Source organism: Xiphophorus maculatus, chromosome 5 (assembly GCF_002775205.1).
Source record: "Xiphophorus maculatus strain JP 163 A chromosome 5, X_maculatus-5.0-male, whole genome shotgun sequence".
NCBI lineage: Eukaryota > Metazoa > Chordata > Actinopteri > Cyprinodontiformes > Poeciliidae > Xiphophorus > Xiphophorus maculatus.
Genome location: NC_036447.1, coordinates 16,560,845 through 16,579,903, shown reverse-complemented (window position 1 = coordinate 16,579,903; position 19,059 = coordinate 16,560,845). Strand labels below are relative to the sequence as shown.

Here is a 19,059-nt window from a genome sequence, read left to right as displayed (position 1 = left end):
TAAAAATTAGTCATCCTGTGTATGAATATCTATAACGTGTTTTTTAATGGTCCATTTAAAACTTCCCATGCCCTCCCAGAACGAATTGATCATGCAACAAAACAGATAGTTGAACAAGTTGTACATTTATTTTTCATATAAAGTAAAATTATACACACTTTGCACAGATGTTTCTTAGCTAGTTGCACATCAACCACCACTTTATGTACCCATTAACGTTTTGGTATAATTTTGGCTAGACATTTGAAGACTGTTATCAAAAAAGATGGATGTCATTCCCTCTTTTCTGATGGAATGAGAAAAGAAACTTTTGGGTTTCTCAAGACCCCAAAAGAAACTCCTTTCTCTTATTTGCGCTTCCTAGTCTCCAGTTCTATGGGGGAATTTTTCTGCCGTAATTCGAGAAAACACATTTTCAGTCTGAGAGTAGGATTTCATGTTTTTCTTCTCAAAATAATGCTTTAAGTAATGCTTTTACTCAAAACTTCTCCTGGCGCTCAGAACTTGTTTCTGCTCGGAGCGAATCTGCTGTTGCAAAACTACTCACTTAATGAAACATTTTCTGCTTGCTTTTGGAACAAAAATGCATTGTCGCCTGGCAACCTCTCAGCCAATAGAATGAAAAGTGTTGAACTGGGTTTGTTTCTTTCTAGCGGGTGTGCCTGTGTGGCTACTATCGATTGTAGCAACCTGCGCCACCCACTGGATGTAGGGAGAGAAATAACAACCTCAGCTTTCTGCTCCGTGTCAAATTAAACATCTGCCAGCAGAGTGGTACTGATCGATAACAGCTTACTGATCTTAGGCGGGACAGGAGTTTATTCACCCAACCAAACAAAATGGATCCACAGATCCAACCATGTTACAACATAGTCACGACATGATATCTGTAAAGGCCAACTCAATGTGGTTTCTTGTAACTGCTGTTAAAGTTCCATGTTTTTATTTTTGGCAACTTTCTGTAAAACGTATCTATGGTAACAGAACAACAGAGCTACCGGAGAAGGTTAACTGCAATGAAAGAAAAGATTAACAGCAAGACAGAAAAACGCATAAAAAGGCAACTTAAATTTAGCTTCAGACAATAAGAGAACAAGGTAACAGCAATTGAAATTTATTAAGTATTTTAATTATGTGACTACTTAATTAATGATTTGTGAAAGCAATTGCATCAATGTAACGAGTATCCATAGCTTGTTTTCAAAAGATTAATTTTTTTAATGTTATTTTATATTTAAAAAAAAAAGAATGATAGGCTTCATGAATGGTAAAAAACAATTGCAATTTTTATTTATCTTGTTTTGCTCTTAAGGTGGTTGATGACAAACAAGGATGGCTTTAATAAATCATCAATTAGCCATCAGTTCCGACCTTCTTGTCCTCATGGACCTTTGTGCTTGTACTTTGTGTACTGGAGCACAGTCATGTTGGAACAACTCAAACTGATTGTTTTCGAACTGTCTTGATTGGTGAAGCATTAAGACTTCCTTTCACTGGAGCTAAAAGACTGAACTCAATTCTTCAAAACAGCCTTTACACTTGACACAAGGCAGCAGGAAAGTGCCAAACCCAGACTCATCCAGTCAAGGAAACCAAGTCAACAAAGCTCTCCATCCACTGCTCTTGATCTGATCATGTGAAGTGTGGAGATCTGTAGTTATAACTCAGCAGGACATTGATGACCTCTGTGCACCATGAGCATCTGACCACTCTGATTTGACAAGTCTTACCTCAGTCTCCACTCACTTCCACTTACCTTATAATACAAATACCACTTAGTGGAAAATCTAGTAGCAAAGAAGCTTTATTATAGGAATGAGCCTCAGTTGAAGATTATTTCAAATTATGTACATAATCACCTCCTTTCCTCTTACTCATTAATACTCTTTTATATTTTAGACAAGAAACCAACCTCACCCAACTGCATTAGGAGGATTTTAAAAAACAGATTCAAGAACAATAATAATTTTATTTCTGTAAGATCACTCATTTTCAAAGTTAAGAGTGGAAACCTAGATCGCCATTTAGTTTACTGGCAACGTGTCCCACTGATTTAAAAAAGAAACAGCTGCCCCGATGCTGTTTTCTCTGAAATGTTTCTCCCACTAACTCAGTTCAGAGACATCTCTGTCCTCGGGGTTCTTCACCTTCATCAGTCTGTGTATTCATGCAGCGGAGCAGACACGATGAAGTCCTGTTTGTGTGTGCCGTCGCAGTAAGGTGGGTTGTTGGTGTGCTTGCATCCACACAGCCACACCGTGGAGTCTTTCTCCGGTACAAAGCGAAGCCCCTTCATTCCCTGTGCTCTGGTTTTGTGGGTTCCATCGCAGAACGGCTTCAAAACAGAAAAACGCAAATAAATAAGATGCTTTTTTTTTTTTTTGGAGGTTGGTCTTAAAAAAAAAAAAAAGATTTTCTCACCTGTTTCCGACTGTATCCACAGGTGCACCATGAGTAGCGTTTTCCTCCAACAAGCTCCACTTTTATGGGCTTCTTAGATGGAATGACAGGTTCTGGAGGGGCTGTGGACAGGTTAACCTGGGGATTCAGAAAAATACACAAAGAAACACGTGACTGCTGGTGTGTGAAAACTCCTTTAATTTGGAAAAAACAATCGCTGCTTCACTACAGTCATTTAGAGAAAATGTCTTAAGAGAAGGCCAGGCTTTAAAATTGGTGTAGATGCACCGAGTGAGAGAGGATGAGCCTGCAGGAGACTGATCAGTTTTTAAGTTATTATACAGTCTGGCCAAAAAAGTCACCACCATCAGCAAAATATAAAAAATCACGTTCACACTCCAATGGTTTATACAATAAAAACTATTTTCTTTACCACAGATGGAAGGTTTGCACCACATAAACCTTGTGTGTATACAATTACACAAAATATTTATTCCACCTACTTATGTGAGATGCAACATTTAAATATTTTTTCCAACCTAAGAAACAAAATTACTTACTTTGTCTATAACGTAGATAGCGCCCTCTGCTGGTAACACTTAAAAAGACAGCAAGGCGTTTGACTCCAGTGGTCTCATGATTCAATCGTAAAAACAGGTATTTATTTGTCACTTTAAAAACTATTCATTTTTCTCTTATTAGAAGAGAACATGGTGACATGTATTGTGGGTTACATGTTACCATATGTCCAAACGTGTGTCTTGAATAGAATTCATTACAAGTAGAAATTCAACAGGAAGGAGAAAACAATAGGATGTACAGGAGGAAAAGAAATGATCCATCCATCAAATCCATGTCTGGAGAACTTTTATGCAAAAATCCTTTCACATTATATTCTATATGCTGGTTGAGCTTCATGTGCAGAGGGCTTTACAAACTCCACAAGAACAGAGAAATGTGTTCTATCCGATAGCTTTTGCAGCTCTTGTTAACTAGTTCTTTACACATCATCTGGGCAGAACTTCTTTTCTTGTGTGGCATTCAGAGAAATGCTGTGTGCTTGGTCAGAAATTTGACTTTGGCTACAACAAATGCTGCAGTGGGGTGGGACTCATGAGGACTTCTCTGGAGTTACATACTTAGGTTTTTGAAAAATATGAAATGTGCTGGCCACATCGAGTATGTACAGACCGTAACTGTTTCAAAGTGTATGTTTTTGCTCACAATGATTTATTCAACATTACTCAAAATTTACAAAAAAGGACGAACAATAACAGTAACAGTTACACACACAAAAATGAGCATTAAGTTTTAGTATCAATTAAAGTGGAGATCATTGATTTAGAAACATAAATGAGAGCTTGATATACACATTTTGTAGATAAAAACTGATGAGCTTTTTTTTGACAATTAAAATTAGAAAAAAACAAGCTCCAGAAAAATTGAAGAAAAATGTTTTCTCCAATTACTGCTTCTATAGGTATTGTTTTTGTTTGACTTTTTAAAATTCTTTTTGTTATTACATTTACTGTTGGTTGAGTTTATTCAATGTTTAGATCTTGTCATTTATTGTTTGAAAGGTTTAACAGCAGTTCCTAGGTTTAACTGAACCTCCAGGGATTGCTTTTCTAGTTAATTTGATCAGCTTTAAAAAAAAAACAACAAAAAAACTGTTCATAGGTGTAGGGTAGAGCTTCCTCATCAAATAATTTAAATACATTTAATTAAAACATATCAAGCCAAGTTTTAATAATTGTTCCTTAAAATTGTTTTAACTAAGTTTTCTCTCATTCAGCACAAACATCTGAGTCCTGATGGAAAAAAAAGCTCAAACACAAATTTCACACTGAATAATAGAGAATGGAGCTCTAACTTAAAAACAAATAAGTTCATTTCTTTCACATAACCTAAAGGTTTGTCAAACTTAAATTATTTACATGTGTTTAACATGACAAGTTAATAAACGTAGTATATTTACTTCAATAAACTTAATTTAATTACTTGAGACATTTTTTTAAAACTGGATTACCCGTTTACTTTTTTCTCAGTGCATCTTGGTTGCTGAAATTCATCTGTGTCACATCTGTGAGTCAGTACATTAATCTCCAAATCAGTGTTTATGTTCTGATGGTTTCAAATCTTTTTTTTTCTACATGATTTTCTAATTTTAGTCCTCACCAATCATGTCCTGTTAATTTATAGAGGCCCCATGACTCAATGCCAGATGTGGGTGGTAAAGACTGATCTTTATATAAATAACTTTTAATAAGGCAAACACTTTTATCTCTGGTAGTTTTGTAGCACCATGCACCATTCTTCATACTTAAGTAATATTTTGAATAAAGATACTCTTTAGTGCAATTTTTGCCTACTGATACCCACCTTGTCTTAGAAAAAGCTCATAAACTCCGGGGATTATTTGCAAAACTACTAAAACTCAACAAATAACCGGCTTAGTCGTAAATCTAAAACGTGCTGCATTCAAATCACCATGATTCATTCTTTGCTCGTGTCTATCTGGACAACGGCAGGAAGCATTTTAGTTTATATTTAGCATTTTTCAGACGACAGGGTGTTTATGTAAAAAAAGGCGATACTGAAATGTCATCTTACCTTGGGAGCCGCCGTAGCTGCTGTCCGCGGATGTCTGAAGGTGAAACTCAACCATCGGGAGTGTAACTTGTTAAAAAGGGTGATCATATTATCAACAACAGCTAATGGCTCGGCTCACACACCACAATGACAATCTGCCATGAAGGAATCCAAATCAAAACACCAACCAGTAAACGTCAGGTCGACAGCTTGGACCTGATTGGAGGCGAAGCGTTCTAGAAAAACCACGTGCCATCTGCTAAACCAATAAGAAAGTGGAAGTCACCGATTACGATTTAATGATATAAATACATGGCCTCAACGATATAAAATATGTAATTTTCATTTGTAAAAAATTTAAAAAAAGGCCACTGCCGGCATATGCAAACAAAACATATTTTTAAGGCGGAACCTCAATAATTAAATAATGATTAATAGTTAAACGGAACAAAACAAATGAATAGCCTATTTATTTTTTAATATTATATGAATAGGAATCCATGTAACATAGGCTTGATGCCTGTGTATACAGATTAGAATCATGGGATGCTGTAATTGGATGAGTGTAAGAAAATGAGCAGGAACTACTGTATTATTTTTTTAAATAAACGTTCAAAGAATGCCGTTTCTCGTTGTTAGACCACTATGAGACTCTAACCTGCTATACATTATATACAACACAAAGGAAACTATTTTGTTCAGGCCCCTTTTGCTGACTTCTCACTGGCAATCTTCTAAATCTGCCTCCACAGGAGCTCCCAATTTAATCCATTTATTCCTTCAAAACACTTCATTCTCAGAAACTTTTAACTACAATTAGAGAAAAAAAAATTAGGGTTATACAGAGTACAAAGCATACATATAAAACCCCTTCACACTTACTACAAATGTTTTGCAAAAATATGTTTTTATTGAACTCTTACAAAAATCAGGTTCATACTACCACAGTCCTTATTTGATGAATACAATAAGACTTCTTTTAGTGCTCATGAACAATATTATGTTACCAAAAAAAAAGAAGCTTGGATACATGTCAGCAGCATTTGTGTTTTATCAAAAGTATTTGCGTCACACAATGTGGCAAGGTAAGATACGATGACCTGGATCATTTAAACAGGCCTTTAACATACTTTACCACATCCCTATAGATGACTTTCAAGTGCGAGCCGTCGCAGTACGGAGAGTTCTTGGTTTGCTTACAGGCACAGAGCATCACTGTCTTGTTTTTGTCGGGGGTGAAAAGTAGAGGTGAGATATTTGGGGCTTTTGCTTTGTGAGTGCCGTCGCAGAAAGGCTGTAAAACAGGATAAAAAAATTTAAAAAAAGATATGTTAATCGCTACTTTACAACATAATGCCAAGGAGCTTTAATCTTCACTTATGTTGAACAAGTTGAATGTTACTTTGATTAACGTGGACTTCTGTTTTTGAGTCTGAAGTCAGCTAAAAAATGTATTTCTGTGGAAAATGTTGGCAAATTTACAAATAACATGTGGATGTCAAGCATTTAACACAGCAAGTTGTAGGTAAGTAAGGCTGAACGAGTTTATGGAAGTAAAATTAGTAACTTTATTGCACAATAATGATAGTTGAGCTGAGGTTTTACACTTCTAAATGTAAAACCTCATTGAATAATTCCTTTATTTAATCAGGTAAACCCCGTTGAGATCTAGATCTCATTTTCAAGAGGGACCTGAAACAAACTTCACTCCCCGTCGGGGAATCGAACCCCGGTCTCCCGCGTGACAGGCGGGGATACTCACCACTGCACTAACGAGGAGATATATAAATAAATAATAAACTGGCAAACAGAAGAAAATCTGACCAACTATAACGATTTGCTGTCGAGTCTAAACATCAAACAAATGCTTGAAGAACCAGAAATGTCTGATGCTACTTTAAACACCAGGGGAGGCAACTTCATTATATTTTGGTTTTTGCTTAACTGAGGAAAATGGTCCGTTTTACAAAGCTGCAGGTAAACATGTTATAAACCATTAGGAGCTCCCAATGGGCCAAAAATGTCAGCTCTGCAGGCTAATACACAACCCTTATTAGATAAGATAATGATTATTCAAGAGTCTCAAGTCTTTGTGAGACTAAAGTTCAAGTCTCAGCCTGAGTGTTTGTGACATCAGGACTTCGGTCTTAAGAGGTGCAACAGTGCGTTCTTTGTTGATTCAAAGCTCTTTGTAAGCCTCCTCCCACTAATATTTCATCAAACCTGGATAGACTTATTTGACAGGAGACCTGGGAACTTCTGTGGCATGAATCTAAAAGCAGCCGAGCTCAGCATTCATCTCCCTCACCTGTTTCTTGCTGTGACCACAAGCACACCAGGCGTAGCGTTTCCCAGCAGACAGCTTCACCCTGTATGGGAGCCGGGCAGCAGGGACCGGCTGAGTGGACTGCAGGCACCTCTGAACCTGGAGGACAAGACACCACATGTTCTGCTCAGACTTTAAGCTCCTCTTGTCAAGATGAAGGAGGTATGATGGTGGAGGAATGGAGGAGTACAGGCAGAGGTAAAACCAGCTGACCAAATGTACTGGAGGTTAGCTTAAGTTGCCAAGCAACGGTGAGAACGTTACATTCCGAAGATTTTTCAAAAGTGTCATTTTACAGACACCAAAAAATATTAACTTGCTGCCAAAAAGCAACTGTGTGGATTTTTAAGCGCTTTTTTAAATAATTTTTTTTAGAAGCAGTAGAAATCTAAAAGGAAGGACAAAAACGTGCAAAATGTGAATTTTTGCTTGACTCGTCTTCTTTTAGAGTCTAAAACATCCATTTTAAGTCACTTGTTTTAGTTTGATTAACAATGGATTTATATTTTGATTCAAACAGAAGTTTCAGGGAGAATAAGAGAAATATTTCTTAGTAGAAACATGGATTTTCATGGCGTCTTATAAATCAGAGCAGTTCTCTGCTGCTCACCGACAATACAAGGTAAAACCCAATGTCACCGAGGCGCTATACGTTTCAAGCTAATTAGCTTGAAAATCACCTCACGTGTTTATCTTCGGTAGTGGTAAAGGTGAATGAAAACGTGAGAAAGGGTGCGCCAGATTGGATTTTTTTTTTTTTTTTAGTGAAAAACAAACATGGTGTGAACACCCACAGCCATGACTCAGCTCACGCTCACAGCAAACCTCGACGTTTTGCAGAAATTACGTGAATAAAAACCCGCTGTGACTCAGCGACCCACAGAAACTCTCAGCAGACAAACTCACCATGAAGGAGGAGGAGGAGGAGACGGACACAGACGGAAGCAGCAGCGGAGGTCGTCGGAAGGTCTGCAGGCATGTTGTCCGCACCGCGCACATCAACCCGGTTGCATTCATTTTTATTTGGCGCACCTTTTGCGGATGGGCTGCTGAATGTGCCTTTTCGTGCTGTTGTTATTGTCGTAGACGCAGACAGAGAGCTGGAGGTTACTCGGTAGAAAGTTCTGGTCAGAACTTGGCTGAGACTCCGCCTCTGCCTCACTGCTCCTCCTCTTCCTGCTTAGACTCATTCATTTCATTGACAGCTCTAATCTGTGGTGCACGCCCACTGAAGGGGATTGTAAGCAGTAAAGTACCTTCTTCATCAAAGCATCCCCACTGATTTATTCGCACCAGGCCTTACAGAACAAGGCTTAGTCAGGGTGTTTAGGATAATCATTTACGTAGTTATTTTTTGAATTTGACTGTTGAGGTTGTTGTTCACCCGGTTCCTGTTTTTGGTTTCAATCATAGTGAGCCTCCTCCTTCTCTAAAGTATTGAACACATCCAAAACAACCAGATCTCCCAGTAGCCAGGTTGACAATCATTTAAAGATGATTTAAGTAATTTCGTCTGCAGATCTTTTCAGTATAGGCAGGTTTACATTGGAAAAAAAAAAGGTTTGAATCATTTGCAAAAATGTTCTGTATCTGTTAGACTGCACATCACTTTAGATTATCCCTCATTGTTTTCTTTCTAAATCAACTCTGGGTTAAAAATATGCATTTCTCCCAAAGTATGCATTCTGCCAAAGAGCCATCCCCAAAATGTAAGGATTTGAATACTGGCTCCTTGCATGTAAAGGTATACGGTTCTGCTTCATCTTCAGGTTTCTAGCCTGAATGTTGAATTTAATCATCACAAATATTTGGAACTATTCTCAACTCCCTCCAAAAACAGTCCCACAGAACGATGCTGCCACCGCCATGCCTCACTGTGGACATGGTGTTCTTTTGTTGTGCCAAACATACATGCTGGAATTATAATCTCAACATTCAACTTTGGTTTGATCAGACCATACTTTGGGAGAAGTATGGATATTTTAAATTTGTTTTAGAAAAATAAGCAAGGAGTAAAATTGTTTCCACAATAGCCACATTTACCCAATCTTTTCACATACATTATATATAGTCATGCATTTGCACCTTTATAAGTCCAAAAAGAAAGCAGGTTTTTAAGAGGACACCAACGCAAATTGCAAGAAAGAATAGACAGCGGAAAGCACCATGAAACAACTCAGTAAAATACATTTATTGACAAAAAAAGTTGTCTTTTTAATCTTGCACACAAAAATATCAAAATACTTTACAGGGCTTTGAAATCTGAATATTGTCAATTTGTTTCGATCAGTTCTGTCAAACAAATTCACTGTACAACGACAACAACGTGCTTTCCTTCTTATAATTCAGTGCTCATTTCATCTATCTTTTTTTTAATTAATTCATGGGAACAATGCATTTTAAATGATGCATAGTTATAACTTGGTATTTAGCTATACATTTGAGAGACATCGCTGCATTTCATGCAATCCATATCCTACTAGCTGACGTCTCCTTTAGAGCCAGGTGCTTAAATGTTGCAATACATAAAAGATACACAGTACGACATTCATAACATGGAATATGTCTGTTACCCAAACCTCAAAGGAATGAATGTGTCTTTATACAAACATATTAAAGTTTACAAGTTATTATTAAAATAATAATAATAATAATAATTAAAAAAAGTCATAAAAACCATTTACATTTGGGCTCGCAGGGCCCCAGTGCAACATGACAAAGAAACCGCTTCAGCAAACCTTTGCTCCACTCTTTGAGTCTGAACTTTTTCTTGGCTGAGAGGAAAATCATAATGACGACAAACCTCCATCTTGCAGTCACACTAATAAAACATAACCAACATTCACCTTCTGTCACTGCTACAAGTACACATGCCTGGCAAAAGAATTCAGATCCTTAAACTTCTTTCAGCCACAAACTTCAATGAATTTTCTTCTGATTTTTATGGTACTGGCCAACACAAAGGGGCACGTAATAGTCAGGTGGTTTTACAGAAACTGAAAAATGTGTCATTGAATTGCTTTCAATCCCAACTACTCTAACATGCCAAATTAAATCCAAAGAAACTGACTTCAAAAGTCACCTACTAAGTAAACAATTCAGATGTGTGTAATTTAATCCCAGTTTCTGTTTTCAGGTTCATACAAAATAACTTTATGAATGAAATAATTTCTTATTTATCTTCTATTTACACTGACACACTTCTTTTGTGTTGCTCTGTCAAAAAAAAAAAATCTAATTAAGAAGTTTCTGGTAGCTTCAGACAATCTGATAAAAGTTCAAGAGGAATGAATATTTTTTTACAAGGCACTGTCTCACAAACTAGGGAGATGCTTGAATCTGAAGCAAACCTATCACTGACAGTTTGGGAGACTTGCAAACAGAAAGTAAACGGCTCAGAAACTCAAGTGAGAGATGTAAATGTGAGAGAATCGATGTGTAGATAAAACCAAGTCCTACGGGCTACGGTCGAAGAATCAGAGTGGAGGAAGGTCAGCCTCTACGACGGGGTTTCGCTGTCGTCTCAGTGCCGATAACAGTCACATTACGCATCAAACACTGCTATATCAAGAGTTCAACTCTTTCCTATGACTGCAACATGTGCTACAAATTATCGTTTCTCAGTCTTCTGAAGCACAACAATAAACTAAAGAGCTCTGCGTGTGAACACAAAAGTCACAATAGAAAATGATTTGACACTTGACCATACGGTTATTCACAAGTTTTCACTGTTGAAATCTTCAGTCAGCTATCAAAAGTATAAATGAGTTTAAGAAGTTCATTTAAAAACAAACAATAAAAGCCTCCATGTGCCCGAGTTAAAAACAAAACCTATCAAAGACAAAGAGGACAGAGTGAGCCTGAGGGCTGCGGGCTCTCCCTGTAAATCTACCCCATTTATTAAGGCATTATCTATCCAGTATTGCTAAAAGAAGAGCTAGTTAAGAGTTATCCATGTGTGAAGGTAACAAAGAACTTCAGGACAAGAGTGCAAAAATACTCACAAGTCATAAACCTCTTCAGTTCGTGGTGGCCCACTGAGCATCCTTCAGAAGGGAGTCTGTGGATGACTAAACATGCACACTCGTTCAGGAAAACCAATGATTACCTTCCCAAATAATTTGGTTTCGTCTGTTTAATCTCGACAGCAACTGGAAGGATATAAAAGACGGAAGGAACTCTCATCGTGGGATGGAACGAAAAAGCAGACGCCCCTCATTGTTGACGGCATGCTGCTTTTTATTTTTCAAAGTTAAAATCGAGTGAGTGCCACGTTTTTTTTTGTTTGTTTTTTTTTTTAGTTGGTCATTCCTATCCACTGAAGGCTGCTACGGTAATGACTTTGCACAAAATAAACAACGGAGTACAGCTGGCAGAAAGTTTGAGGTAATAACTAGCTTCATGAGGAAACGCCACTAACAACACACCAACTTGACTACATCTTATACTTAAGTGCCAGCGCGAGGCCGAAATGTTCAAAGGATGAGGACGAAACAGGGTGAACGCAAACGGGAAGACGAAATATATCGAGGAAGACAGCGGGAGGTTGCCGGAAGTGCTTCCTCGCGGACTGACTGGAAGTGCTGGTTTGCGCGGCGGAGGGAGATGTCAGTGCTCGAGTAGTCAGAGCCAAACTCTTGACCTTCATATCAAACGTCAAAATAAAAAAGCCCACCCGGCTCCTGCAGCAGTGAGCTTCATAAGCAGCCCCCATTGGTCAAGCTAACAAAATAGTGCAATTTAAAGAAGAGACCACTGTAGTCATGCTCTCTGAAAGCTGCCTAAATGACAAAGATAAAAACCTTAAGATGGACCTCTAATATGAAGAGCTTCAAAACACAAAAAAAACTTCACCTTAATGTCACGTTTTACATTCATAGAAGTTTGTCAGATGAAGATGACAGAGGAAGGTGAGACTTGAGAGCCCAGAACTTCACAGAAACCGGCGATTCTGACGGGACGTCGTCATCCGAACTGGACAGGAAGCAACGGGGAAAAAACACTTCAGCCGTTCTTGTCTCCTGCCTTCTCTCCTGCTGTCTGGGGGAAAAAATATCAGAATGCAATTAAATAGCAAGAATTATTTAGAATGTCTTATTTATTATTATTATTTTTTGAACTATTTAGTGGATTTGTATTCTGTAACCTTTAAGTAGAATCACCTCTGGCAAGTCGTTTGGACTTATAAAAGAACCAGTGTATAATTTTTTCACTATACAAAGGCATTTCTCTCTTGGTCCTGCTAAAAAGAAGTTTGTTTTGTTAATACATGCAATAGTAACATTTGCTTTAATGTGAACCATAATTCATGTTATTTGTATATTTAGGCTTAAGAATGAAAGAAAAACATTTACAAGAGTGAGAAAAAAAATGGAGGTAAGAGAAAACATGTGGACAGGGTGATAAGGAATAAAGTCTGGGAAAACTAATTCTTCTATTCTCTTCTTTTTCTCTCTTATCCTGAAATAGAAATCAACATAAAATTCAAATTTCAGCCTCTGTAGAAACCCTGATTGATGTTGGAGGATAGATCTGATAATAGAAAAGATATTACTCTATTTCAGAGAGGTCAGACAACAAGGATTTTTGTGCATCACTGCAGCTTTAAAAAAACAACAGAACAAACATTCACATGTCAGAAGAAGATGAATGAATATGCCTGTTTTCTTTCAGAAAGGTTTGAGGCTTGATTATATTGACTCATTGCAGCAGCCATAGTATTAATCCTCTGGAGCAAAATCACAATCATGGCTTGTTGGCTTGAACCACGATGGGGTTCAACACGTTATGAAATCCTGCAGCAATACTCACCCCAGGTTTGTGGAGCACATTGTCCTGCAGACCAAAGAGACCCCCCGCTTGGCTCCCCTGTAGGGGAGACGCGGTTGCCGATGACAACAGGTTGGGCGACTGGGAGATCAAGGGCGAGTTAGGGGTTGAATTGAGCGCTCCCGTCAGCGTGAGGCGCTGCAGCTCCCTCTGTCTCTGCTGCTGCAGCATCTGGCACACCATCGCCTGCTGCTCCTGGAGGAGGAGGAGAGCGCTGCAGGTTAACTGATCTGTGATCAGAGCTGAAAGCAAACAAACAAAACTGCAGTTTCAATGATCACGGAGGCCAGCAGCCGCGTTTGAAAGCAAAGAGAGGGAGAGAGCAATAAACTGCAGGGAGGCATGCAACCAGCTCAACGGAGGTGAAAAAGATTTAGAGCTACAGAATCATCACCTTGCTCTGAATACTGTGAGGTTAGAAGAATTTGAGACTTCTTGCTCCAGATGCACTGCAACAAACCTTAAAATTCATATTTTTACCTGTTTTTGTAACAGAACAAAAGTAAGAAATCTTCAGTCCCCTTATTGTGACAACTACTCAACTTCACAGTCAAACAGGAAACAAACTGGTTTCTATAATTAGAGAGTGTCAAAGCGCCTGACTGGTTGAAACCCCAGCAGACTTTCAGCAGTTTGCAAGTCAAATAAGCGTTGCTGCATCACTTTGGTGAAAGAAACACTCCATATGGGAGGAGGCAGCTTCGCTTAGCTTTTGGGGTTTACACTAAGCAGCACAGTTTGCAACTTGTGCTGCGATCAACCTACATTTATAGACAGCAACTAAATAAAGTGGATTTTGTAAACTGAGACCAGGAAGACTAGGATTATGTGAGCTCTATTAAGATGTGTGAACATTTGTTAGGGCTACAATAGTAGTTAAATTGTTTTAGCAATCATATTCATATCAGTAATAATTGTAATCATCATAGTAGCAACACCATCAAGGATAAAGACAGTGAATGTAATTTTTTACAATAAGAAATAGATAGTACTAACTAATAATAATGATAGGCATTAAAGTCAATAACAAAAACAAAGGAAGTACTAATTGAAATTACACTGATGAACATAAATATTTCTACATATTAAACAAATTATAGAGTAACATCTGACTTTGTCTACTAAGTGAACCAGCATTTTTAAATGCCATCCCTTCCTGTTGTACCTAGCAGACCTGGTCTTTGAAGAGATGAAAGCAACTACGCTTCCTCAGGCTGCAAGAAGAGACGCGGTTTCTCTTTTTAATGACTCTGAGTGCATGCACACGATCAAGCAGCATGAGAAGAAGTGATAAGAGTAGTGCCACTACCGGTGTGAAGTTCTGTGAGGTTAGGAACTGCTGGAGCTGCTGCTGCTGCTGCTCGAACAGAAGCTGCTTCTGCTGCTCAGACAGAAAAGAAGACCTGGAACAAAAGGAAACACCAAGTCAGCTCACAAAGCAGGCAATAACATCTCTGGTTAAAGGATAAAGTGTAGTACTGGTCTTTGTTCAAACCAAAACAAAGATGAAGGAGTTCAAGAGTGCAACGCCTTGCAAATAGGTTAACTTTTCCACATTTTGTAATATTTAAAACCCCATAAAGCTCAATGTATTTTACTGAGAGTCGACATGATACAGCTACATAAAGTGCATTTCTGTGAATTGGAAGTAGCCACGTAATATTGTCTACCCGACTGCACAATATAATGGTGCGTTCACACCAAAAGCGTTACGTGCGTCAAAAACGCGCCCAACGCTTCAAGTTCGACGTGTGTGCACTATGAATGCAGACGCTTGGCATTTTGTTCTAGATCTAGTGTTTCGCAGGTCTGGTTTACATTCAAAGTCTATGTGGAGGCGAGTCGAGGGCGTGTAATACACATCATCTCTAGCCGTTGTTTTCCATTGGACGCTCTTGACACTTCAGACCCTCCAAAGGCTTCAAATGGTTCAAATCTTGCCACACCGGACACACAAAGCACGCTGCTGCAATGGCCCTAGACGTGCCTCCACATAGACTTTGAATGTAAACCAGATGCACCTGACGCTCAAAACACTTTAGGTGTTAATCCACCATTAGAAAATCTTCTGCTGGCAACTTTACTATTAAATTTTGCAATGGTAATATCAGATGTGATATGTGCCCATTTTTTTCTTTTCTCTCTCTCTCATCTTTAACATTTTGCTCAATATCATTTGTGTCAGATATGAGCATCTGCTACCATAAACAAAAAGCTAGTATTTTGAGGACCACGGTTCAAACTATTATTTGTGACAAAAATGTTGAAAACAATTTATTCCTTTTTCTTTCTATTTATACAATAGTTGATGTTCCATCACACAAAACCCCAATAAAGTACATCGAAGGTTATGGTCGTAACGTAACAAAATACGCAACAATCAAGGAGTGTGAATACTTTTGCATAACATTGCCCTTGATTTATCAAAGGGGTCTACAATGAATTAAAGCTCATCTTGTGGATCAGTGCGTCTCTAACAACAACAACAAATGGAAGCAAAGCGGCTACATACGGGCTCACGTTCTTAGGAAGTTGAAACCCCTGGGCCAGCGCCTGGGGGTTGAGTGGAGGCGGCTGGGGACGCAGGGCGGGGAGCGACGGCTGCTGAGCGCTCTGCACCGGAGACTGGATCACGCCGTTCAGACCACCCAGGACACCGTTCATGTTCAGCTGCGGGCTCCCTGTGATGGACGCAATGAGCCCACCCACTGGCAGAGCAGAGGACTGACTGATGCTCCCCAAAGCGTCGCTGGGCCCTCGGTTCAAACCGTTCAGCAGGGGCTGGCCGAAGGAGGCGGGACTCTGTTGAGGAGGGGGGGTACCCTGGAAGGAGAGCGACGAACTGCTGCGGGACGGACTATTAGAGTGGAGCTCCTGGATCAAAAACACAAAAGCTGACTTTTAGCTGTTTATTGCATATTTCCTTTATCACAAAATAAACAGACAGGAGAAATTATTCTCCTAAAGAGATTTGATAATGATAACGCTGCCGCAGCGTTTGGTGATATCGCAATAGAAAGGTGATCAATATCAACAGGTAATGCGTCCAATAGAATTTGCAATAATTTGACTGAACTCTGATCCAGAACTGCACAGCATTCTGGGGGATGTAGGCAGAGGAAAGACTTTAGCCGCTCAGCCTCTCATGGCCAGCTGTGCAAAGTGGGTGGCAACAACTAACTCATTCACTCACTGTTGACAAATGATCAGCAAGTTGTTAGTCAGTAAACTGTTGAGTAAGTTGCAAAGCAGCAGTTTCATGTTTTCCCACTACGCCTCATAACTGCTTAACAATAAAAAGTACTGTGTGGAGTGATGGGAGAAGATGAGTACAACAAGTGGAGAAGAAACTGTAGATAAAACAGGAAAGGTCACATCACCAGGTTGGCAGTATTTCAGCTAATTAAAACACACACAAAAAAATCAGTAATAATCAATATCAACTGATACCAAATCATGACTCGTTTTTCAGCCGCGCTGCCCGGCCCTATGAAGAAGGAGGAGAAGTTTCTCACCTCAGATGAGGTAACAAAGGAGGTGTCATTCAGGAAGCAGCTTTTGGAGAGGGGACTCTTATTGGTGCTCAGGGGTTCTAAGGAAATGAGAGGAATATTCACAGGGTAAAAACTACAATTTCTAAGTTTACCACAATCTACTATGTTCAGTAAAGCCACAGCAAACAACTATGTTAGAACTACTCCATCTCTCTTCAAGCTAATCATATTAACATTCTGGTGCTGCTAAACGGGAGTGTGAGTGTGAGAAAGCTCTATGGCACGACGAGGGGACAGAATCCTGAGGGCGTCAAAGATGAAGAACCTAACCTTGAGAAGATGACAGAAAGCTGATCTGAGAGGATGAGTGCAGGCCCGGTATGGTGTGGATGTGGGGCTGGAAAGGCACCGCCAGCTCAGTGTTGAGCAGCTGCAGCCGCTCCCTCTTTGCTGTCAAGCTGAGGATCTGGTCCTGGAGGCGCTGGTTCTCCTGCTGCAGCGAGTGCAGCGACTTCAACATCTCCACAACTGAAAGAGAGAGCGTGAATGTCACAAGAAACTTTCAGTGATGGGTGATTTCCAGAGAGAAGAAAGGTTAGCGAGGGTGATCAAAACTATACAAGTGATAGCTAGCCAGTGTTTCTCTGGGGTCAGAATAGTACACAGTTGTGGATGAAACTCATCCACAAGTTCATTTTTAACAGGTGAGCCATGTGGGTAATTTTCCACAGCCTTCATGCATAAGGCTTGCAAAACTGTTTTAGGCCATACAGATCTTTTTATATGTATATAAAAGAAGTCTAGGTTTTTCCTTTCAATCTTCACTTTACAATGACAGATTATATTGGGAGCTGCAGATACCCATCTGTATGTATTTATCCAACCAGATCAGCACCGTCTGCTTAGAAACAGCCGTGCACGTTACTAAAAAAAAATCCACATAAAAACGTTGCCACCAGAAGCAAAACAAACTTTACTGAAGAGTGAAGCTTTATGTGCTGAGTCAGACGTGTTTAGAAAATAAATTAAGAAGCTGGCACATTTTAGTTGGTGTCACAACATGTTTTTTCTTTCTGGACCAACAAAATATCAAGGTTAATTTACAGAAACTCATGCATAATTAGACAAGTGTAATGTTGAACTATGAACTATCCACTGCACAGATATTGAGTTTTCAAGGTTTGACAGTTGAAATCAAATATTAACATATAAAAACACATTTTTTACACAGTTGGACAATAAATTTGGTTGTTCCCATTTTAGGTCAGTAAGCAAAATTATTTAAATGTTCAAATAAAAAAAGAGAAATTTTTATTATGGTCTTCAAAGTCAGAGGTTCACATACACCAACATCACAATGTCATTAAACAATGTGGGATAACCCCAGATGATTATGTCAAGGCTTTGTAATCTTCTTATAGGATAATTCACAACATTTGATCAGGTAAGATTTCAGGGAGAGAACCACAAGTCTGGTACAGTCCTTGGTTACAATGCCATAAGGTGCCATATTTGTCTCTTAAAACTATGATATGCAAGTAAAACCAGTATGGAAAAGTCCAGAGGTCACATATATTCAAGAGAGAGATGATTCTGATTCCCAAGGATGAATACTTGGTTTAAAATGTGCAAGCCTGCTGTGACAGACAACTTTTTACAACAAAAGAAGCTAGAGACAAAGAGACCAACATTGCAAAATTTCAAAATAGCAAACAGGCTAAATGACCTGCACCCATTTGAGGTCTATTACTCAAGGGAAACTGGCTTAGCAAGCCACATATGGTTTTTAGCTCTGAATCAGTTGGTCATAAAGTGGATCCTAAACTCAAAGGAGTGAGTCAGCAGGATCGTTACACACTTTGTTACCACAATAAACAAAACAAAACAAAAAAAACAAAAAAAAACTAAGAATTATTTAAATTTAACCGATCAAGGCTCAGAACAAAATGAAACCACTACAGTCTTCTAACTACTCACTGTTGACCCCCATCTCTCCGTTTCCATGTTTCTCCAACAGCAGCTCAATGTGGGAGCTTGCGGGGGGAACGTTCTCAGGACGGGCTCTGACTCCAGAGCCCAGTCCGTCTCTCTGGTCAAACAGGAGAGGAAGACAGCTCATGGGAGACCTGCAGAGGGACGAGGACAAAACTGGTCAGACTCTGGGTTTGGGTTATCTTTCATTTTAACTCCAGCCTGTCACCTTGTTAGTGATCCAGCTCTTACTTTTCCAACGAGCGACAACGAGCAAACCGCAGTTAAAAAAACATATATATTGTTTATATTTATTGTATAATCAATTCGACCACTAAGTAAAATATTAAATGGTTAAGTACAAAAAAAAGGAAAGAATTTTTAGCAGAAATAAAGTATACAATAAACAATAAATACATTATAAACTGCTAATTTAATAAAATACGC

The 19,059-nt window shown here is 38.9% G+C and overlaps 3 protein-coding genes and 1 non-coding gene across 5 annotated transcripts in view; all 4 read right to left on the bottom strand.

Annotated features, from left to right (window-relative positions):
- Positions 1-139: 139 nt before the first annotated feature.
- On the bottom strand, positions 140-5,315 carry cisd3 (CDGSH iron sulfur domain 3). The gene is made up of 3 exons (XM_005803043.3): positions 5,014-5,315; positions 2,422-2,538; positions 140-2,335 (listed from the first exon to the last, which is right to left on the bottom strand). Exons 1-3 carry the CDS (start codon positions 5,098-5,100, stop codon positions 2,153-2,155), a joined length of 387 nt encoding a protein of 128 aa, XP_005803100.1. The 5' UTR covers positions 5,101-5,315; the 3' UTR covers positions 140-2,152.
- Positions 5,316-5,880: 565 nt separating this feature from the next.
- LOC111608675 (CDGSH iron-sulfur domain-containing protein 3, mitochondrial-like) lies at positions 5,881-8,476 on the bottom strand. Its single transcript, XM_023334356.1, has 3 exons — positions 8,225-8,476; positions 7,301-7,417; positions 5,881-6,286 (listed from the first exon to the last, which is right to left on the bottom strand). The coding sequence occupies exons 1-3, from the start codon at positions 8,333-8,335 to the stop codon at positions 6,098-6,100; spliced, it is 417 nt and encodes a 138-aa protein (XP_023190124.1). The 5' UTR covers positions 8,336-8,476; the 3' UTR covers positions 5,881-6,097.
- Positions 6,700-6,771, bottom strand: trnad-guc. The gene has a single exon. It is a non-coding gene; the product is annotated as a tRNA-Asp (tRNA).
- A 1,011-nt stretch (positions 8,477-9,487) lies between the features above and the next one.
- Positions 9,488-19,059, bottom strand: part of mllt6 (MLLT6, PHD finger containing) — a 28,200-nt gene continuing 18,628 nt past the window's right edge. Inside the window, exons 14-20 of one of the 2 annotated variants that reach the window (XM_014470254.2) lie at positions 18,619-18,767; positions 16,972-17,169; positions 16,663-16,739; positions 15,660-16,021; positions 14,457-14,550; positions 13,130-13,342; positions 9,488-12,358 (exon numbers count right to left, since the gene is read on the bottom strand). In XM_014470254.2, the coding sequence (XP_014325740.1) occupies positions 12,323-12,358; positions 13,130-13,342; positions 14,457-14,550; positions 15,660-16,021; positions 16,663-16,739; positions 16,972-17,169; positions 18,619-18,767 (1,129 nt within the window). In that variant the 3' untranslated portion in view covers positions 9,488-12,322. Of the gene's footprint in view, positions 13,343-14,456; positions 14,551-15,659; positions 16,022-16,662; positions 16,740-16,971; positions 17,170-18,618; positions 18,768-19,059 lie in introns of both variants that reach the window. The other variant, XM_023333849.1, reaches the window with a different exon arrangement.